Source organism: Cervus canadensis, chromosome 22, assembly GCF_019320065.1.
Source record: "Cervus canadensis isolate Bull #8, Minnesota chromosome 22, ASM1932006v1, whole genome shotgun sequence".
NCBI lineage: Eukaryota > Metazoa > Chordata > Mammalia > Artiodactyla > Cervidae > Cervus > Cervus canadensis.
The window spans coordinates 29,972,128-29,995,696 of record NC_057407.1 but is presented as its reverse complement, the minus strand read 5'-3'; the positions used below and the strand labels follow the sequence as shown (position 1 = coordinate 29,995,696).

The 23,569-nt window shown below is 46.3% G+C and overlaps 1 protein-coding gene across 1 annotated transcript in view; it reads left to right on the top strand.

Annotated features, from left to right (window-relative positions):
• The first annotated feature begins 1,031 nt into the window (after positions 1–1,031).
• The window catches only part of EIF4E3 (eukaryotic translation initiation factor 4E family member 3), a 39,587-nt gene continuing 17,049 nt past the window's right edge, over positions 1,032–23,569 (top strand). Inside the window, exons 1-2 of the mRNA XM_043442565.1 lie at positions 1,032–1,283; positions 16,468–16,540. Of these exons, the coding sequence (XP_043298500.1) occupies positions 1,114–1,283; positions 16,468–16,540 (243 nt within the window). The 5' untranslated portion in view covers positions 1,032–1,113. The remainder of the gene's footprint in view (positions 1,284–16,467; positions 16,541–23,569) is intronic.

Genomic DNA, 23,569 nt, shown 5'->3' with positions numbered 1-23,569 from the left:
TAGGCTAGGCCATGTTGAGTATCTTTGAGGAGATGGAGCTCTACACCCACAGCTGGTCAAGGCCAGAGGGGGACTGTCCAGAAATTCAAACTCCAGGAGGGCGTCCATGGCCCTGCCAGTTAGGACGTGTGTTCACATGGCCGCCTGCCTTTCTGTTTCTTTTGAGAGAGAGACTGATAGACACCTGGAAAGGGGTTGCACTTGCAGGACCCCTTTTTGGGTTCAGGAATCTTCCTCTGTATTCAGCGGTGCAGAAAGCCGAGGGCAATGTTCCAAACTGCCCCGTTTCTCCCTCTGTTCCTCGTGGGTGCTTTGGGGCAAGTGTGGAGAACCTGGACTGATTCTGGGCACCCTCGTTTACAGTTGGTCACGCTTGGGCACACGGTGACCCCTTCAAATCCACTGAGTTAGGAAATGGGCGACACTGGCCTGTGACCACTTTACACCCGGATTCGTGGTCCAGGTTCTGCCTGTCTGAATTTATTTCTCAACTCTTGCGCCCTCCAGCCTCTGTTCATTTGGCCAGCAGTTCCGCAGGCATCTGTCTGTCACATCCAACCGTGCTTCCATCTGCCCTTCCATCCCTTCACCCCTCCTTCAAGCATCTGCCAACCTTCCCACCGTCCTTCAGACTGCTGGTTTGTCTGTCCTCACCTCCTCCCCTCCCGCCATATGGGTCCGACTCCATCCACTGGACCATCCATCCATCCATTCCTTCATCTTTCTGTAGCCCACTCATTCGTCTCGCCCGTCTCCCGTCAGGCTGCGGAATTCACTGACTGACCCTCTGTTCCCCCCGGCCGCCCCGTAGCCTGGGATCGGTGCCCGCCGCCGCCCCGCCCTCCCTCCGGCCCGCGCGTCCGTCGGTCCCCGCACGCGGAGTCGGTGCCTGCAGGAATCGGCCTCCGCCTCGCGCGGGCCGTGCTGTCGTCCGGCGGCCCCGGCGGTCCCGTGGCGCGGCTCCGGGCCGGGCGGGCGCAGGGCCGGGCCGGGGCGGGGCGCGCCGGGGCGGGGCGGAGCGGCCGCGGCGGGGCGGGCGGGGGCCGGGGTGACTCAGCCGCCGCTCGGCCCGCGGTCCGCGCGTCCGCCGGCCTCACAGGCGGGGCGGAGAAAATGGCGATGCCCCCGGCCGCCGCGCCCCCCGCCGGCGCCCGGGAGCCGCCGGGGCCCCGCGCCGCCGCCCCTGCCGCCGCGCCGCCGCTCGGCCTGCAGCAGCTGTCGGCGCTGCGGCCCGAGCCGGGCGGGGTCCCGCTGCACTCGCCCTGGACCTTCTGGCTCGACAGGTGAGGGGGCGCGGGGCCCTCCGCCGCCGCCGCCGCCGCGCGCCCGCCCGGCCTGCGCCGCCGCTTTGTCTCGGCGCCCGCCCGGGCCGGGAGCGCCGGGGCCGCCGACCCCGCGCCCGCCCCGCGCCCGGCGCCCGGCCCCGCTGCGCGAGCTCGCTCAGACCCAGCTCTGGAGCCCAGGTTTGGGCCGGCGCGAGCGGCCGTCGGGCGTCCTAGGCCAGGAGAAGAAACACGCAGTCCCAAAAGTTTCGGTAGCACTTTCCCCTTTTATTTCCTTCCGAAGAAGCAGTGCCGGCGGGCGGGCATCCCGGCTGGGCGGTGGGAGATGCCGGGCCTGGCGGGGGTGCTCTGTAAAGTGGGGAGACTGGTGCTGTGCTGGCTACGCCCACGGGGCTCCTGGGGAGCTCCGGACGCGACCCTCACGGCCACGGCGCTCGGAGAGGTGGCCAGCCCCTGGGAAGTGTGCGGCGGGGGTGTTCCTACGGCACCGCGGGCGCCTGCCCCCCTGCCCACCGCTGCAGCCTTGCACACTTCTTTGAATTCTTCCTCATTCACTGGGCAGCTCTTGAGCACTTGCTGAGGACCGATCCACACGCCTCCGAGGGGCTGGGGATCAGTGGTGAGCCCTGCCTCACCTCGTTCGTAGAGTGCAGACGATTGCAGCTTCCTCAGGGCAACAGCTCCAGTACCTTCTCAGAAATGCCTACCTGACTGTCACATCGAAATTAACACTCCTTCTCATTCCTATCACTCCTGCCCTCCGTGGTCTTCATAATGTTTATAATGCTATCGAGTTGTGTTGTGTAGGAGACTTTATTTTCAAACTGTCTCAGCCTCACAACACTTCCCCTCTCTGATCGGGGCCAGTGAGCAGGAACTCGGTGCTTGACGCCTAGTAGGAGCACAAGAAATTTCTGACAAATGAAATAAATGGATGAATTGCAAAGACCCTTCTTAGTATCTGTCACGCATCCGGTGCCCAAGGCTGACACTTAAAGATTGTCCAAGAGCTTACGGAAGTTTTGATGACACTGTGTCTCCTGTGGTTAAGTATTAGGAAGGCCCCGATGTGACAATTTTCTGGGCAAGTTACTCAGTAGACACAAATCTGGTTTCTAAAAGCCTTGCATAAAAGACGTGCAATACTTTTTTAAAATGATGTTCACGTTTTCTTAGGAAGACAGGCTCATTCCTTTCTTCCTGTTGGAATTAGCACCCCTCTATAAGAATTAACAGTTTGAAGTCATTGTCTCTTTCTGGAACACAGAAAAGTTAGGGGGTGGGGAAGATACAGTGTTTTTTTTTTTTTTAATGTTTTCACTTTCATTATGAGATGCTGAAAGAGCGTCTTACTGTCATAACAAGAATGGTTTTGGCAAACTGTAGCAGAGTGAAATCATATGAGTCTTTGTTTTCAAAAGTGTGTTATGTTGCTGTTACCTGGTACCTGTTTTCAAGATGTTAAACCTGGATTTCTGGTCTACAGTGGAGACTGTGGACTGCTGGAAACAGTATCAAGAGAGTTTGTTTATAAACATGCACAACATTTTTAAGACCATTAATACTACATAGCAACACAACTTTTAAAGAATGTGTTACCCTTTTTTTTAATGAAGTATAGTCAATGTACAATACTACTACAGTGTACAATACAGTGATCATAATTTTTATAAGTTATACTCCATTTGTAGTTATTATAAGACAGTGGCTTTATTTCCTATGTTGTACAATGTAGCTTTATAGCTTAATCCAACTTTTAAAGAATATCTGTTATCTTTTAAGATGAGAATACGGTGATTTCAGTGAAGACAGACTACAGCTTTTCTGATGTGTATTTGCACATTTGTGTTCTCTGAAAGTCAGTAATCAAGTGAAATATGTTGTTGCCCCCATATCCAAATCTGTAATAGTAGTGGCTATATTTATTTAGAGATTATATTTCGTTCCAACACTGCACGTCTGAATTCCTTTTGCCTGATCAGTCATCCCATAGGTTTTATTGAACTTTCTCTACTTCTCTGGAGATGTAGAGTGCCTCTCTTCCCCTTGAGGTTGTGAACACATTATGTTCTAGAGGTTCCCACATATCTTTTCCCCCCAGAGAAACAAGATTATAGAGAGGGTGGTAAGGCTCTCCGGAGAGCTCTCCACGGCACCCTTCTCCCCAGACAGCTGATGTATGCACTGATGAGATCAGTCTCAAGATCCACACCATCCAAAGGTCTCCTGCTACTTCAAGTCTACTTACTTGGCACCTACCTCCTGGCTGTCCTACCTTTCAGCCTGCTGTGTAGTGATGAACGAATGACCTAGCCTCCCTAGGGCCTCACCTGCGTTGTTTGTGAAATGATAAATAATCATAGAATACATTAGGGAGGCTGTTCGGTGGGTTACATGAGTGCTATGAGTGTGAAACACCAGCACTATTATTCAGTGCTCCCTAATTAACCACCCATCCCCCATCAGTGGTCCTCAGGGCAGCTTGTCTGATTTCAGTGTTAGGAAGCCAGCGTCCTAATTTATTCCCCTCATGGATGGATTTGAGAGTTCCCCATCCCCACCCCTACCCCCATGGAGTTATTTGCAGTTCCAGTAGTAAACGCCAGTAGGTTCTTATTTAATTAGACTGTATGGCTAAAGATTCAAACATTTGGGGGATAATTTTGGCTAGGGATATCGGATGAAGAATTTTCCTCCCCTTTTCTGGGAATGTGAAACTCTGTCTTGTCTTGATTCTTGGAGGCCACTCTCGGCTGTGCGCCTCTGACTGCTTTGTTTTCACCTCATATTGACCCCTCCCCCACTCCTCTGAGCTTTATCTGCGGTCCTCAGTGCTCAGGCCTCTTCTTGTTCCCATGTACACCAGTGATCTCATCCAGTCACAAGGCTTTGGGCTCCATCTGGACCACTGGTGATTCCCAAGACCCTACACTGGTGCATTCAACTCCTCCTCTCCGTCCCCATGTGGATGTCTGATACACATCCCAGCTCGACAGGTGCCAAACTGCTTCTTCAGCTGCACTCCCCATCTTGCCTCCTTGGACTGAGTCAGCTCAAATCAGAGCAGTTAACAGCAACCCATCCTTTCAGTTGTTCACCCCGCCCTTACAATCTTAGAGTCACCCATGATACTCTTCTCTTCCTCCTTACCTCCCCACTTTCTCTGGCCCCTTCCACATCCTCCTCCTCCCCACTGCATCCATTATCAACAAGTGCTATTGATTCTGCCCTCAAAATATATCTAGAATCCACTGTATTCTCACCACCTGCGTCCCAGACCCTGTACCACACCAGTCTGTCCCTTGGGTGAAGCAAAGAGCATCCACACTGCTCTTCCTGCTTCTGCCCTGGCCTCCCACAGTTCGTTCCCATCATAGCAGCCAAAGCAGTTCCTTTAAATACCGCTCCCCAGTTGTCTCAGTTGTCTCAAGCAAAAGCCAGAGCGCTTATCACAGCCCTTGAGACTGCAGCACTTCCCGCCCCGCTTAGGACACCTCTCACCTATCTCTGTGCCGCTGTCTCTCCTGCACGTGCCCTTCTAGCTCGCTGGCTTCCTGGCTCTTTCTCCATCATCGCAAGCCTGGGCCTTTGCCACTGAGGGGTCTTCCTGCTGGGCTGCTCTACCCTCAGTCACATCTGCTAGGTCTGCCCTTTGCTTCCCTCTAGTCTCTGCTTCAGTGTCATCTCAGCAAGGCCTGCCTTGACCACTGGTAGAAGATGATGCACACCTCCTGACTCCCGCCCCAGGCCCCTGCCTCCCCTTTATTGTCTCTGTAGGATTAGCATTGCTTGTCTGTCTTCTCTCACCAGAGTGTATGCTTCCCAGGGTTCCTTTCCCCACGGCTCTATCCTCGACTCCTAGTTCAGAGCCTAGGACAGCCTGGGTTAGCCCGCACTAAACATTTAGGTGTTGCACTCAATATGCCTGCAAATTTGTAAAACTCAGCAGTGGCCACAGGACTGGAAAGGGTCAGTTTTCATTCCAGTCCCAAAGAAAGGCAATGCCAAAGAATGTTCAGACTATCGCACAATTGCACTCATCTTACAAGCTAGCAAAGTAATACTTAAAATTCTCCAAGCCAGGCTTCAACAGTATGTGAGCCTTGAACTTCCAGATGTTCAATCTGGGTTTAGAAAAGGCAAAGGAACCACAGATCAAGTTGCCAACATCCACTGGATCATAGAAAAAGCAAGAGAATTCCAGAAAAAACATATACTTCTGCTTCATTGACTATGCTAAAACCTTTGACTGTGTGGATCACAACAAACTGTGGAAAATTCTTTAAGAGATGGGAATACCAGACCACCTACTGAGAAATCTGTATGCAGGTCAAGAACAACAGTTAGAACCGGACATGGAACAACGGACTGGTTTAGAACCGGACATGGAACAACGGACTGGTTCCAAATTGAGAAGGGAGTAAGTCAGCGTTGTATGTTGTCACCCTGCTTATTTAACTTATATGCAGAGTACATCTTGCGAAATGCTGGACTGGATGAAGCACAAGCTGGAATCAGGATTGCCGGAAGAAATATCAACAACCTCAGATACGCAGATGATACCACCCTTATGGCAGAAAGCGAAGAGGAACTAAAGAACCTCTTGATGAAAGTGAAAGAGGAGAGTGAAAAAGTTGGCTTAAAATTCAGCATTCAAAAAACGAAGATCATGGCATCTGGTCCCATCACTTCATGGCAAATAGATGGGGAAACAGTGGAAACATTGAGAGACTTTATTTTGTTTTGTGGGGCTCCAAAATCACTGCAGATGGTGACTGCAGCCATGAAATTAAAAGATGCTTGCTCCTTGAAAGAAAAGCTATGACCAACCTAGACAGCATATTAAAAAGCAGAGAGATTACTTTGCCAGCAAAGGTCCATCTAGTCAAAGCTATGATTTTTCCAGTAGACATGTATGGATGTGAGAGTTAGACTATAAAGCAAGGTGAGTGCTGAAGAATTGATGCTTTTGAACTGGGATGTTTGAGAAGACTCCTGAGAGTCCCTTGGACTGCAAGGAGATCACACCAGTCCATCCTAAAAGAAATAAGTCCTAAATGTTCATTGGAAGGACTGATGCTGAAGCAGAAGCTCCAATATTTTGGCCACCTGATGAGAGGAACTGACTCGTTTGAAAAGACCCTGATGCTGGGAATGATTGAAGGCAGGAGGAGAAGGGGATGACAGAGGATGAGATGGTTGGATGACATCAGCAACTCGATGAACATGAGTTTGAGCAAGCTCTGGGAATTGGTGATGGACAGGGAACCCTGGCATGCTGCAACCCATGGGGTTGCAAAGAGTCGGACATGACTGAGTAACTGAACTGAACTGAACTGAATGAAACATTTAGGAGGCTGTTGAAATCTACTCTCAGTGACTTTCCCTTCAGGAGAAGGGGTTTTACTCTAATTATCATTTGCAAACCTGCATCCTAACCCTGACCTCTCTCCTGAGTGCTTACACCCAGAACCAAGCCTGTGATGGTCAGCACCACTACGTCCTACCTGGAATCCCCTTCTTCCTCAGATGCCCTTCGCCCTCCAGTTTTGTACTTCACATTGTCCATTTACTCTGGGAAGACCTGCTCCAAGCCTAGGCCATCCCCTCCTCTCCACGTCCCTCCCTCTGCACTCCCTGCTTCTCTCTAGCCTCAGTCACACAGTAGCTTCTTGCTCCCAAGTCTGTCCCTTCTCAGGCATCTCCCACGCCTTCAGGGTTAGCCTTCTAGATGATGCCTGACCTCATCCTTCCTGCCCTTCTGTTCTGCCTCAGGAGTCAATTTTGACTGTGTCTCTCCTCACCTAAGGGTGCCTCTGTTGTGGGATGGTGTGTTCCAAACAGGTAGAATTGTGGATCTCCACCCCTGCTTCTTCCAGAGCAGGTCTGATTGGTCTTACCTCCTTTTTAGCCTCATCACCTATGTCTCCCCAATTCCATTATATCGCTCAGTCTGTCTGTTCTTTCTGGTAGCAGCAGATGCCTGCCCCTTCTCCTGGATAAACCATGGACTTGCAGCCTCTGAGATATATCTCATGATATTCCTTCTGCTTGGGTGCCCTTCTCCCCTTCTTCTACCTGAAAACCTGCCACACATCCTTTGAGGCCTTTCTCAGATGCCAGCTCTGTAATTGTCCTTAATTATGTAATAGCCTTTGGCCCAGGCGGGGTTAAGTGCACCTCCTTTGTGTCCCTGCAGCATTTTTATAGCCTGTATTTGTATTAAGGATCGTTGATCCCTCCGCTGTCCCTCCCTTCTGATCATGAGACACGTAACTGCCTCGTGTCTGGCTCCCAGAAGGAAGTGCGCCTTACAGTGTGCATCGTAGGTACTTCGTGAGTATTTGTGTTCTTGTGTTTTTTGATCAAAACTGTGGGCCCTCTCTGCATCGCCCACTAACTCCATCCTGTCAGGGTTTAACTTCACCCAGTCAGTTGAAATACAGGCTCTCACCCTGCCCTAGGCCTGCTCCATCAGACCTCTGGCGTAGCATGTGCATTTAGAACACATGGACCTCATGTGCATTTGTAACGGATGCGTTAGGTGCCTAACTTGACAGTTACTGTTGTATTTATTGATCAAATTAGTTAAGCATATCAGTCGCCAGTTACTGTTGGAGCTGCTGAGAATGAGAAGATGACAGCATGGGCCTGGGCCTCCTAGGAGTTCCAGGAGGAACTCTGTCTGCTTCGATAGCATCGATGAAGAGTTCATTGAGGGACCCGCCTTCCAGGGTGAAATGTGTCCAACGGCATTCCAGTGGTGGCTCCATAGTAACAGGCATGATGCGGGCAGGGTGGGACCAGGCTTGACACAGAGGACCCCCAGAATGTCCTTCCTCATCCCAGAGTGGCCTGCTGGGTCTAGGCACGGGCAGGTGACAGGGAGAGAGGAACTGGCATCTCGACTTCTCCTATTCTTTCTCTCCATTCTTGCCTTTCTGAACCCACAAACTCTCTTACTTGCCAGGATTTTATTTTCTGTAAGAGGCAAAGTGTTTCTGGGTACTTCAGGCAGGGAAAGGCCCAGACCTAGGGGCTCACAGCCTGTCACCTGTGGGTCAGTAGCTGCTTCCTGCAGACAGGCCTGAGGGCCTTAGACATCCTCACTCAGAAAACTTTCCAGTCCTTACCTGGTATATGGTAGCGTCTTGAAAATATATTTTCCTGCTTTCAGTGTAACAGATGCCATTTCCTTATTTCCAAACCTAAGGCAGCTGGTGAGGCCTCAATGACCTGTCATGATGACAGTTCAGAGCCCGGCCTTTCTCACTTCCGTTGTCAGATCTAACACTGTTACACTTCTTTTTTCCCCATCCTCTGGGTACTAAAGGATTCATCAGATATCTAGATCAGAAGAGTTGCAGTTGCTACCATCAGGGAGCTCATGGGCCAGGAGTGACAGTAGATGGAAGCAGGGAAAATCAAACTCAAGTAAACATGCAAAGATAAAACACTTAGATTATGTGGATAGTTTCAGTAGATGCACTATTAAATGATATAAATGGGCTCTGGCCCATTTTTGCAAGTGACTCTTTCTCAAACAGGAAGCCATGTAGCCACAAGCCACAGATCTATCTAAAAGTGATTAAAATGAAATCATCTTTAATGGAGTGAATGATATCCAAGGGACGTCCTTCCTCGTGTATCTGGGCTTGTGCAGGTTTTCTCTGTGACAGCAGAGCCTGACATTAGTAAATTCAGCAAGAAGACTGGCTTTTAGGAATCATATCCCTGGCTTTAAAATTTTCCCCACTTAAGTTATTCTCCTGGCTGAAATGAAATGATCTCTCATAAAAATAAGGTGAAGTCATCATTCATCTTTTCACCAAATGTTTATTGCGTACATGTGTGCACTGTACATGTGTTTCCATAACTTGGCTGTCGTGTACCATATGTAAAGCTTTAAATACCTTGTTTTTCACTTTAGCCAGTTAATACTCACTCCTGTTTATTCAGTGCAATGGGCAAATGACTGGAGCTATATGTAGTTACTCACAGAATCCTTACGATCCTGGAGTGGGCCCTACAGCAACATTTTGCATATGAGATGCTTTAGGCCCAGAGAAGTAACTTACCTGAGGTCTCAAAGCTAACATAGAACAGAAACAGGATTTGGAGTAAGGCCTGTGTGACCCCAAGCACCAGCATCCCTCTCTCCACTGAACACTGCTTCCCTGTGACTGTGAACGATGAATGGCAAACAGTTCTTCCATGGTCCATAGCTTTAGATATGGGAGCTGGGCTGGATTTCTCAAATAAGGAAACTGGGGGCCAGTGTTACAGGAGATACCTAAGCCAACGACTCCCTGTTTCAAAATTGGCAGAGAAAAAGAAGAGAGTCCCACCTAAAACTCATATTTAAGTGCTTTTATAGGATTGTCCTTCACATTTTAATGATAAACATGTCTTAATCATCTCTTTGGATGATTGAAAAGATATCTTTATTTTCATAGATGAATTTTTTCCCAGTGATTTTTTTTTTCATTTTTCTGATGATGCTGTCTACAGTTGATTTAGTTAAAAAAAATTTTTTTTGGATATAGCTTTATAGTGTTACTGTACAGCAAAGTGAATGAACCACGCATATACAGAGTTCAGTAGATTTTATTTCCCATTTCTTGTGGTGATTTGCTTTAGATGATGTAAGTCAAGAAACCTCAAACTTGAATGTACAGACAAATCCCCTGGGATTCAGCAGGTGTCAAGTGGGGCCTGGAGACTCTGAAGCTCTAACAAGCTCCTGGGTGATGCTGCTGGTTGAGAGACTCCAGTTAAGTGGCATGGATGTGGGCAGGGTTTGGGGAAACCTTTCCAGCTTCTCTCCTTTATTGGAAGCATCTCCAGGAATCCAGGTCCCTGGCACGGGGCGCTGTGCCCCACTGAGAGCTACCTGGGCGACGGTTCACATAGTTTCCTTAAGTACTTACGAAGGGAGTAAGTTCATCTGTCTGCATCAGTTTTATTTCTGAGGTGAGCCTGCAGCAGCCAGGTGGTGTTTAATGGAGAAAGCACATTTGGACCGTTGGCAGGTGGGGGTTAAGGGTTGCAACATGCAGGAGAATTGAGAATGTATTCGGTCCAGAGTTGTGTTCACAGCACCAAGCAGAGTAGGGGTCGTGCCAGATTAGTGACAAAGAGCCAGGTTGCCAGGGACCCTGGTTCTGGTATCAACTCTGCCACTAGTCAGCCATGAGTCTCTGGGCAAGTCACTGCTGTCAGATTTAGTTTGCTTATCTGCAAAGTGGGGTTGCAACCATTATTTAATTAATAATTTAATTAATAATTAAATATGGCTTAATTAATGATGCATACACATGGCACATGATGTGTGGTCTTTTTACCTACTGGGAGTGCAGTAAGTATATCTGGAATAAGAAAGGATAAAAATGCTTTGAAGTGTCTCGGACTTCAGTTGAGCTAAATGAGTTCTGTCTTGTGGAGATTCTCAGGGACCTGCTTTAATGAGGACATAAAGATGACTTGTAAATAGCACATTACATTTTTGTATATAAATGATGGTGATGTGCCTGGAAACCACTTAAGTAGAATAGTTGGTCCACCTTACCAAACTTCCTGCCTTGTCCTAACTCCCCAAATGAAAATGGATTTTAACTGATTGCACATAGAGAAACTTAAAGATTCATATGTTGCTGTTTTGTCATTAAGTTGAAGAGACACAGGAGTAATATAAAGCTGTATTTGGGCATTTTGTAATTTTAAGGGTTCCCCTGACATCTTTTACTAATCATCTATTTGGCAGACCTAGAAGCATTCCTTGCCACTTCTGCCTTGACCATCAGCTTCTGGATTCACCAAGTCCAAGTGGAAGCAGCTCATGGAAGCTGTGGCCTTAAGCCCAGAGAGACTGGTACCCTATGGGCTTTCTTTTCTAAGGATGGGTCCAGGAGGTTCTAGGTTCTTTGTAACTCTCGCAGAGTTCTTGGGATTTTTGCTGTCTGTCCCACAGATGAGAAAATGCGCTTGGTGTCTCTTAGCTCTGATTGCTTCCTCCTCTGTTCCTCTTCTGCTGCTGGTGGTAATGACAGCAACCACTGCTGCTCAGATACCAGGCACTGTGGAAATACTTCATGTGCATTCACTCGTGTAGTCTGGTAGAAAAGCAGTGAGGGGTAGAGCCCACGTTCCTCAGAAAGGGGAAGCGAGGATCAGAAGAGTCAGGCTCAACACAGAGTTGGTGGGCGGCAGAGCTGGGAACTCAGATCTGCCGACTGCAAACCCCTCTGCTTTCCTGCCTTCCTGCTGCAGGCCAGTGTGACTCTTGTTTGGCAAAGTATCTTAAAATGATGACCTGCAGGTGTGTTCCTCCTGAGTTATGTTCCTTATATCCCATTTTGGGATACCATTGTTGCCAGGGACCCTGGTGACGTTGATCCCTGTCGTGTGTGTCTGATTCTCCCCCTCCCAGCAGTGTGGCTCCATAGGTGGTGATGGAGGGGAGAAGCACGGGCTACAGCACTGGGTGGGCCCAAGGAGGGAGCCGGTCATCTAAGAAGGGCTGGGAGGACACTGCCCTAAGATGTGTTTTCTGTGACTACCAGTGCTGACAATGACTGCTTGTTTTATACTGAGAAGCAGACTCATCCAAGAGGAAGATCCTGGGCATCAGAGCCACAGAGACCAGGAGAGGAACCCAGATCTGCTACTTAACAACGCACTCAGTTTTGAACTCTGCACATGGAGACAGTGGTACCAGTACCCTGTCAGGATTGCTATAAGGAATAGAGATCTATATGTGCAAAGCCCTGTCGTATAGTACAGGCTCAATAACAGGAAGCCATTATTACATGACTGTCATTAAATCACAAAGGAAACTTCTAGTGAAACAATTCAGACTCCTTGACCTGATCCATCCAGGAGACATTTATTATTCCATTGCTGCATTCTAAGCTCCGGCTGTGTACTGTGAGGGGCAGATGTAGTATTTAAAGAATGTGAAAATAAGTCCCGACTCCTTGGTTCTGTGATTTTCCACAGCTTTATTTGTATGGCCTTCTAGAAACGGACATAGTCAACGTGTATATTTCTTTCTCAACCTTTTCTGCCACTTCCTGCCTCCCATGCCCGCCCCCAACCCTGCAAAGGATCTAAACGTTATTTCTTTGCCTTCGGATATCTGGGGAATTGAGAGAGGCAAGGGTGCCTAATTCTAGAACGCACACTCCATGAGGACAAGGACTTTGTCTAGATTGATCACTGCTGTACCCCCGTCAGCTGAAAGAGGTGTGCGATGAATCTTTGTTGATTGAACAAATCGTGTCTTCGCAGGCTGTTTGTTCTACGTCTGTGGCAGGGTTTCTGGGCATGGACTCTGGACAGTTTGGACCTGATCGTCTTCGCTGTGGGGGCGGTCTGCCCACCGTGGGAGGGGCCAGAGCAGTCCTGGCTCTCACCCCTCAGTGCCAGGAGCACGCTCCCCGTTGGAAGAGCCAGAAATGTCTCTGGATGTTGCCGAAAACCTTCTCTCCAGAGGCCACATCACACTTAGAGGAGCACCCTGGGTCTGCACAGAGGGGTTTGGGTTAGGGTTCTGTTGAGAGGTTCGGGTTTTTGTAACGTGAATAAAGCAAAAAGGTTTGTTTTAAGATGTGAGAATGTACTATATCTGTGATAGCAGTAAAAAAAAAAAAAAGAAAAGAAAAAAAAGTTTCATTGAAATTCACTACAGACACTTCCCTTCCAGTTGCTGCAACTGTCTGTCAGAGGAAGTGGGAAGAGAAGGTGCGGGCTGGGCTGAGGCGGTGCCAGGAACCGCCCGTAACTGCTGCTTAAAGAAACAGTGACTCTGGATGGTACAGCTTCCAGTTCAATTTGGAATCAGCAAGTCCAGTACAGACTAACCTGTTTACAAGGCAGATCACTTACACATCTTGGCCAGCTGGCCTTTTTAAGATCGATTCTGTGGATATTTCGCCCAGTATTGCTTGTTAAAGATAGCTGAGGTTCAGGCATGAAGTGTCGGCTTTCTGGTGACTGTCCGGATCAAATTTGGCTTACAGAAGAGTGACTTTTCTTATCTGGCTAAGCCAATTCGCTACTATCAGAAGCATTGTTTTCTTACTTTGACACCTGGGTATTCATAAAACTGTCCAGCAGCTGGAAAGAACGTTGAAAATCAGAGAATCTGACCTCCTTCGTTAGGAAATTAGAAAACTCAGCTTCCATAGAAGCTGACACGTTTCCTTTCAAGCACCAATGCATCAGCACCCTGAGGTATTAATCAGAATAGAACTTTTGTTGCACATGATCCTATTGCTTTTAGCGAGGACCTTCTCTACCCTGCTCTATTGCAAAGACTATTCTAAGAAAGTAATATAGACACAGTCTTGTATTAAAACTATTATAGCATTCAGCAAAAACAGCCTTGATGGGAACATACCAAGAGTCACTTGTGAAACTCCATTAAGAATATAAGTGTGTAGATGGTGTAACTGGACAGTTTAGGAGTGAGGGTGTAGAGAGCAGGAAATCTCAGGTTACCTGTATTCAGATGAGGTTTTTGTGGCTTGGGGCACATTTCCAAACCTCTGCAGGCACTGGGCAGCTGACCTGTAAGACGGTAACAAGTAATAATGACCTCTGAGTACATTGGCTGGTGGGGATTCAGTGCTGTAGTGAAGGTGACTTGCTTATTAGCACATAAGCAGGAGTTCAGCCCACACACCCCAGCCCCTGACATCATCGTCATGCCCTGAGAAATGCTGCTTCGTCATCTCATGATGCAGCCCTTCTCAGACTCTAGAAATTAGATTTCTTCGAAAAACTTGAGCAGTGGAGCTTTGTGTAATTGTCTTCTGTACTAGAATATGAGTAAAAGACCAGAACGTGGAGACAGAGGCATTTTAAAAGAGACAGATAAAGCAAAGGTTTATCACTGATTTTTTTTTTCTAGGTTAAATAGTGATATCCTCACGTTGTATTTGCTTAAATTGACATCATGCTGTACGAGGTGAATTCTAACTCAAATTATAACTCATTCTAAACCATCATAAATTGAATGATAACTTTACAAGTTAGCAAAAATTCAAAATGCACAGTTTTAAAAATGAAAAAATTGCTTAGTACATTTTCCTACCTTTGGACCTTCACTTTTTACCGACACCCCATTAAGGAAAGAACCTGTACATGATCTGCTCTGTGCCTTGGGCAGTCAGGGATATATTTGCTGGGAATAGTTGGTGGAGATGTCAGCTAAACTCTTCAAAGGAAGAAAAGTCATTGTTAGAATAAATGTCAGTAAATTTTTCTATGAAAGCGGTAGATTGTTTATGGGAAAACCTGTTCAAAAAAGGTTAAAGTTTGGGTTTTGTTTTTAAGTGTTTTCACCCAGTTCTTTTGAAATTTCAGCCTCAAACAGCATGTGTGTGTGCTAAGTCACTTTAGTGGTGTCTGACTCTTTATGACCCCATGGACTGTAACCCTCCAGGCTCTTCTGTCCATGGGATTTTCCAGGCAAGAATACTGGAGTGGGTTGCCATTTCCTTCTCCAGGGGATTTTCCTGACACAGGAAATCGAACCTGCATCGCTAAGCACATTGAGGAAGCCTAAAACTTGTATTAAATAGCAATTCAGTGTTTATCTGAGTCAGTCCTTCAGTTCCTTGGGCAGCGCAGATCAATGGAGGCGTCGTGGGCCAGGCACCGTTGCTGCAGGTGCTGATCGAGTCCTCTGTCTTCACTACACTCTGGAGTGCAGTGTAGTGTAGTAACAACACGGTTATTTTAGGCTTCCAGTCTGGCAGAAAATGCGATCATGGTGGTTATTGTAGATTTGCTTTTGTCAAACACAGTGTCCAACGCACTCATGATAACCGGAAAAGAGTTGCACACCTGGCGCTTTGGGGAAGATTTATTTAATGGGCTCTACCTGTTCACCAGGGTCCCTTGTTCGCCCCCACACTAGTCCGTAACCATGCTTCCTTCTGACCTCCAGGCTAGGGAGCTGTGTGCAGAAGTGCATTTTTTAATATCAGGTTTGACACCCAGGTCCGCATGATTGGCCCATAGCTCCTGGACTGTCGTCTGCAGAGCTCGGCCCCCTGGTGCCTGATGTTCACCCCATAGCTGGGCGGGACCGTCTGCTCTGCGATCCCCTGCACCTCTGAGCTGGTCAGTTTGGGGCACATTTCTAGCTGGGAAGTTCAGCATCTTGAAGTCCCCTCTCAGAGGGTCAGCACTGGTAAAGAGCATTCTTTTTATAGGCTCCAGACTCTCATGGGTCAGCTGGGAACCAGTGCATGCTCCTCACCACAAGCCTTAGTTCTTACCACCAATCAGATATGGGGCTGTGGTGCATGAGTTGAATTTTTAAATCTTAGGCATGATGTAGCTGGACCTGAACTTTTCTGAGCAAGGCCTGCTAATTCAGTGTAGGGAGAAAGGAAAGATGGCTGGGTTGAAGAGGCTTCACTTCTGCAAAATAGATGGGCACGTTGCCTGTTACCCCTGCCCCATGACACAGTGCTGGGTAAAGCCGGGAGTGGATGGCGCTTCTGGTGAGTAAGCCTGTAGTGTGTTGCCATCTAGTGGAACATATGGCAAACTAAAGATTAATGTATTCTGACTGCAGAGCTCACCAGAGCTAATTACATCAGCCGGAGAAAAGAACTGAGAAGTATTTTGGAAACATTCAAATTCAGGTGAAACAAAAAGTCGGAGTGACTTTGAGTAATCGTGTTTTCTTAACGTTGGCAAAAGGTCAGCCTGTTTCTCAAGAGTTCATGAATATTTACCACCAGGGAACTAACAAGTTTTTCAAACACGTAACCAGATGAGGACCACGCACTGTCATTGTCGTGTGTACAACAGGCCCGGTTTCCCGGTCAAACTCCTCGACAAAAAAGGCTTGGTTATCACACGGTTATTTTAGTATTTTTTTAGACTGTGATTGTAAGGTTTCGAATACCTTTCTCACTTACATTTCCACTTTTCCTGTTAAATTTCCTCAGGGTAAATATGCTGGTTTTTAGGAGAAGCGAGCACCTGACTTGACAAAGTGGGAGTTCCACATTTTAAATTCTAACTAGCATCCCAGACGTGTCTGCTTCTGCGGTTTCAGACCTGGCTGGTGGGCAGACCCGCAGACTTAACATTGTGGAATGTTTCATGAACACTGACTCCTTGTTTTCCTTGTTTCTTTGCTCTCTGGCTTCTGTTTGCCTAGATCCCTCCCTGGAGCCACAGCGGCTGAGTGTGCATCAAATCTGAAGAAAATCTACACAGTACAAACAGTACAGGTAAGACCCAGAGCCCTGCTGTTGGGGGAAGCTTGCTCGTCCCACCTGAGACCTGCCGCCGTGCTAGCAGCGCCCACCCTGACTCTGCCCCGGCCCCCGGCCCCCAGGTTCATTCCCTCAGGGCTTCCGTCAGCCGTGCCTGCCCCGGAGGCAGCTGATCACACTGCGCTTCTCTTGGTAACCTAGAGGATGTTATCCCTACTTCGGTGTTTCCCAGACCCTCACGAACAGCAGTCTGTGGCGTTGTTTTGAAGGTATCAGGCTGTGTCCCATTCAAACACCAGCTCAGCCGTTCCCTCCCTGGGTTCCGTCTGCCATCAGTGAGAGGTCCTGGCACCACCCGCAGGGTTTTCATAAGAAGGTCACGGGTCACGTTGGGAGGACAGGACAGTGTGGAGCAAGAAGGTGGAAGGTGTCAGACCTGTTTGCTACTTCTGTGTTCGAATTCCATCGTCCTAAGTTGGGCGAGTATCACCCTTTTAATTTCTGTGAAACTGGTGTAGTGCCTGCCTCCATAGCTGATCGTGAGGATTGAATAAGATGATGTCTTTACCAGGTTTCATGGGAAACCCGACAACAATGTAGGCTCTTAGAGCTCTTAGTTCATTCTCTTTCCAACTCTTAGGGTGAACATTAAAAAAAACAAACTGGTCTATTTAGTTGATCACATTATTGTTTTGTTCCAAGGAAAATTATATCAAGTTTCTCTCCCTTTTCTAGTTTTAATACATTGTTGAACACAAAATAAGGCTTTTAGGCCTGCTTCATACTTGCATTGACTATATGTCCTGAGTTTTCTGGAAGGTCCAGTTTAAATCATTTGTGTGTTCTGCCCCCTAAGTCTTTTAATGTCCTAGAAATTTCAATACATTGGTGTTTAGACTGTGTCTCTCTGGCAGCCTCTCACAGGAGCACATCCTATATTCAGATGCTTTCCCGCCTATCTGGTTCAGAAAATGTAGGGCTCAGGGATCCGATTGTAAGTGCCTCGCCAGCCACAGAAGACCCTAAGTTGGGTGTAAAAACAGTCCCCACCATAGGCCGTTTCTGATCTAGTTGAGAAAACGACATAAGCGTGTGGAAAGCAGAATAAGAGAGCTGCTGTAAATAACCAGTGCCAAGTACGAGCAGTGTCAGAGCGGCACATGGGCCCCTGTCCAGAGGGACAGATGCTCTGAGTCTGGGAAAGGCTACTGCTCCCCCCACCCGTGGTGACATTACGGGCCTTGTTACTTCTCCGCGGGGCCGCTGTGTAAAGCTCCAAGCACTTGATGCTAAACCTGTCCTCCTGTAGAAGTTCTTAGAGCCCGCTGGTTTTATTTATTTTTTTGAGGTCCTCTTGAGACTTTTTCCACACTCTTATGACATTGGATCATCAGAACTGTGCCTGGGATTCCAGGAAGACATTGGTACAGTCACACTGAGGGATCAGTTTCTTTCCCTGACCCTGCGCGAAGATAACAGAGCGTTGGTTGAGCCTTGATATCTGGTAGCAAGTGACATAGGGCCTTCAGGGACCAATTTAAATTTCCCAGGCCGGCACATACTAGGAAATACTTTCAAATAAACTTTATTGGGATATAATTTAGCAGGTTTCTGAAGTGTACAGTGTGATAAATTTTGGCAGAGATACACAAGCATGTAATTATCACCAGGATCAAGATAAAAAACTTTCATCCTGCCTTAAAGTTCCTTCATGCCCTTGCCTTCTGGTCCTTCTTTTCCAGAAGCAATCACTACTCACATTTCTGTCATCATGCCTTGGTTTTGTCTTTTTTTGACCCTCATATAAATGGAATCACACGGTATTGTGTATTGTGTCTGATTCCTTTCACTTCATAAATACTGAAGGATCAAATCAGTAAATGAGGAATTAATAAATGAACCACTTACCTGAGTCACAGCAGACTGCTCGCTTAAGAATCCATTAAGCTGTTTGTCACACATTCTCAATGCGGGCAAAAACTGATTCTTGGTAGGGCAAAGGATGATTGTACTGTTTTTCTATATAAAGCACAGACATGCATACAGTACGTATACAGATGCACAGTCTTTCAGTGGTATCAAAGTTTCGCAGTAAAGTGATTAGGAACAGAGCTCCTTCAGATAGTGGGGTGATAATGAAACCCTGCCCTAACAGGTCAGGAAATTCTGTCCTATGTCTGACGTGTCTGTCCTCCTCCATTTCTTCGTCTGTAAAACTGACATAGATAATAACAGTTCTACTCCCCAAGGTTGAATAAGGGATTAAGTGAGATTGCATAGCTCTTAGCAGTGCTTGGCACTTCATAAGCCCTCACCTGTCAACAGCTTTTACAAAAGCCAACACTTTTGTAATAAGAGTAGAACCCAACAGTTCTACCCTTTAATTTTATCAGTTGACCGGGGAGGATGTGGGCTGGGCTGTAGGGTGGTCACACTGCCTGGGTTTGTATCTCATATCTTCCACTTAGTAGCTTGGGCTAGTTGTTTGGCGTCTCTGTATCTGTTTACTTATCTCTAAGATGGGGATAATCTGATACAAGTTGTATTATGGGTTTGTGAGAATGAAATGGCATAGGACTTAAAAGCACATAGAAAGTGCCTGATAATAGTAACAAATTCATCTGCCATTATTTCTCAACTTCTGTTGGAACATCATCTTATACTTTCCACGATCTTTTTTTTTAAATTACATTGGACTATAGTTGCTTTACAGTGTCATGTTGGTTTCTGCCGTATAGCAAAGTGAGTGGGCTACATGTGTACATATATCCTGTTTTGGATTCCCTTCCCATTTAGGTGACCACAGGGCATTACTAGCTTCTCATTAGTTATCTATTTTATACGTAGTAGTGTATTTGTGTGAGTCCCAATCTCCCAGTTCATCCCACCCTGCCCCCTTTCCCCGCTTGGTGGCCATGCATTTGTTCTTTACATCTGTGTCTCTATTTCTGCTTTGCAGATAGGTTCATCTGTATCATTTTTCTAGATTCCACGTAAATACATTAATATACAATATCTGTTGTTCTCTTTCTGACTCACTTCACTCTATAACAGTCTCTAGGTCCATTCGTGTCTCTTCAAATGGCACAGTCTTATTTTTTTTTTCTTTCAATTTTTTGTGGCTGAGTAATACTCCATTGTATATGTATACATCTTCCTTATCCATACCTCCATCAATGGACATGTCCTGGCCGTTGTGCGTAGTGCCGCAGTGAACACTGGGAGACATGTATCTTTTTGAATCTCAGTCATGTTTTAAATTCCGTGTACCACTGCTTCTAGATGATTTCAGGCAATTATTCCCCAGATGATACCACTGCAAATACCTCTACTTAATGAAAACATGTTTAACAGGTGTGGGGATTTCAGCCTGTATCCTTATCGGTGAGTGGTTTTTAGTATTTGAGAACTAGCCTGGGTGCTGATTTTAAAATCATTTGAGAATATGCTTTTGCCCTACTCTCTTTTTGTTCCATGATTGTAGGTTTATTCTTGAGTAGTCACTCTGTCAGTACTAAAAAAATTTACATCCCTAATTATATCTGTTTTTCCTTCATCTGTGTTGAGATGCAGTGTAAGTGTCATGTGTTATTATTGATTGCTTTCTGTAAGGACATAGTGTGTTTTTTTGTACTTTGAGGCCCTCAGCAAATCAGAGATGCAGATGGAGGTAGAAGAGAAATTGTTATCCCTATTGATTAGCTGGAGGGACTGAGTCTGGGAGGTTAGTGGCCCGAAACATGTGGTGGAAACAGTCAATCATGCTGTGTCTCTGGGACCGGAAGTCCCTCCTCCTCTGGGTCCATCCTTTTGCTTTTGCTCCTCCCTGACCGAGGAGTAGATGGATGAGGCCTGCGCCTCCAGCCGGCCCGGTGACCCTTGCTAAGGACACTCTCATCACAGCCAACAATAATGCCCTCTGCTTGAAGTTAAATTTATTTCCTACTTTACTGCCTTTCTTGGAAAATTCCATGTTTCATTTAGATGTGTTTTCCAGACAGCCTATTGATTCCTTTTACTCTTGTGTAAACATTTCCAAATTTTCCACATTTCTCTTGTGTTTTTATGTCCTAAACGGATGCAGCACAGAATAGAAGACAGCTTCTGAACAAGCTTGATGGGAGAGAGCTACCAGCCAGTTGCAGTTTGCAGGGGAGGGTTCTGTTGCTGCCACAGGACCAAAATTTCAGCCCTGAAAACCCATGCTGGAACAGCATTCTAACCCACTTTTTGTTGCTGTTCAGTTGCTCAGTTGTGTCTGACTCTTTATAACCCCGTGGACTGCAGCACGCCAGGCTTCCTTGTCCTTCACTATCTCCCGGAGTTTACTTAAATTCATGTCCGTTGAATCAGTGATGCCATCCAACCATCTCATCCTCTGCTGCCCCCTTCTTTTGTCTTCAGTCTTTTCCAGCATCAGGGTCTTTTCCAGTGAGTCAGCTCTTTGCATCAGGTGGCCAGGGTATTGGGGCTTCAGCTTCAGCAGCAGTCCTTCCAATGAATATTCATGGTTGGTTTTCTTTAGGATTGACTGGTTTGATCTACTTGCAATCCAAGGGCATGGCAACACCTTAAAGGCAATACCTTAAACACCTGAGGTATCACCTTTAAGGTGTTGCCACGCTGTGTCTCATTGTTCTGTGTCCTACCCAGTGGTCCTATAAATTGAGGGACATTTTGCTTAAATTTAAAGAAAACAGAAACTTCACATTTCTTCTGTAAATGAATGTCCAGCACTGTTTATTGTAAATGAAGGTCTTCGTAAGCATATATGTGCGTGCTAAGTCACTTCAGTCATGTCTGACTTAGCACGACTTTTCTGTTTCTCTCAATGTTTGAACCTCATTAACTCCCTAATTCAGACTTTGTTTTTCATTAATTGACTTCCTGCATGGTGGGAAATTGCCCTGATCCTAGCCTTCATCTTCCCTACTCCCCATCAGTCCTTCAAACTTTGGTTCTCACTTTAAGTCAAGCCCTTTGAAATTCAAAGGAATACCCATTTCTCTCTCAAGTACCTAGCTTTCCCAAGTCAGAAGCACTTTGCTTTCAGCCTGTTGTGTCTGCTATGATTTAAAAACATCCATTAGGCTCTCTATAGTTGCCTTCTTTCTTCTGGGCTCTGTCTGCCCTTTCCATAAACAGCATTGATTCAGTTGGTGGAATGTAAGCCCCAGCCAATTAGAATTACCTAAGGAATAAAAATGTTTGTTTAAAATTTTAAAGATACTTTCGAAGATTTATATGCTGTAACCCTCAGAAGAAATTGTGGATTTGGTTTTTTTTTTTCCTTTGGAGGTGTATTTGCTAGAATTTTTTTTTTTTTTTTAAACCAGGTCGTCTGTCACCAAATGGCATTTTTTCTTCTCAAGCAAGTTCAAGTTTATTCTCTTTCTCTCTTTTTTTTCTTCAGAACATTCAGTAAAAAACTGAGGAGGAAATTTGCCAGTTTTCCTGGCAATGATTGATGATCTATTTGGCAAAAAGCTGTCAGGAGGAGCGTAATTGCTTCAGTCAGAACTAGTAGGTTGGGGATTTATCAAGTGGACACCATTGTCTAGTGAATCTAACCACTCCTGGGACTGATCACAGCGCCCTGCCCCTCACTGATGTCCGCACATGTTGACTGAATAAATGATGTTGGACTTCCCTACCTCTCCTCCAGTTATCATTAAGTTTTTGGGGAAAAAAAAAAAACACTTCATTTTTAATAAATATTGTGCTTAGTTCTACTGTAATATACTGTTTGCAGGCCAGTTAGAATTAATTCTAAGTCTACAGGCTTTTGAAATCTATTTGCAAGGTTCTGTCAGTGATAAAACATAGATGTTTCAACAAAAATAAAAGTGTGTTATGGAGAGCATGACCAGGAATTATTTATCCAGCTTCCAGTGAAACGGTGCTTTTACTTCCGCAGGAAAGGAGCGGGTGTAAGGAACTGTGTGATGCTGGAGTCCTTCCTCCAGCTCTTTCTCCATCACACGTCCTTGACGAGTAGTCCACACACTGCGTGAGGCTTGCAGTAAGGAAACAGACTGACTTTGTGCTGTGGACTTTAATGGGGCTGTTTTTAATGAAGTCACCACATATTTCACTCTCATTTTGTGTTCATGCACAAACATGCAAATACGGACTTGAATAAGTACATTAGGTCAGAGTAAAGTCTTTTACTGTATCTTCTTGGGCTGTATGTAATCGCCTCCTCTCAGATTTGCCAAGACTAACAAAATCAGTTGTCCATTTGTGTTTTCAAGGAGACTTCTAAAGTCACATGCCGTAGCACAATCCTTAGGCTGTCATGCTTACATGTGGAATCGGAGAAGCATTTTTTTGTGTCTTCCATGGTGCCTCAAACACTGGGTGAAAGTTAAGATTTGAGAACTTTGGCAGGGTACAAGGGCGGGTGTTCTAGCCTGGGATCCCTTTTAGGAAACTTGAAGTTTGCCAGGTCTGAAGTCATCTTGGTGAAAGCAGGCGTTTATACTCTAGCATAAATGTGTCCATAAATTCTGCACAGGTCCTTGCCATATCATTGTGGAAGTCCCAGGCTAGAGCTGAGGCAGCAGCACAGCCAGTAATTAAGGGAACCTGCTGGTGGGAAATGGTCTTCCATGGTGCCCCTCACTCTGTTATCTCGTGACCTGTTCCATGGCTTCTAGGATTGGAGAAAGATGTACCTAAAATGGGTCGTAGTGTCTCCAGAGGGGGAAATTGCTGAGTGGTTAAGATGACAGGTTTTAGAGTCCACATGCCTGGCGTCAAATTCTAGCGCTGCCTGTTCACACCCATAACACAGACCAGAAATGAAATATTGGGATAATCTTACTGTCTGCACTGATAGCACACCATTGATATGATAGGTGTCTCCACAAAGACGGACATCTGTTTGATGACCTACAGAGTTATTTTCAGCTACTTGCTACATTACCACCATTTAGTGTAAGGGACACTAGGTATTCTTATTAAATCTGTTGTCAAGTAGGGTGTGTTTCTTTTGCCTTCACTTTTATGTTACCATTCATTATAACTGACCTTGCAATGAAT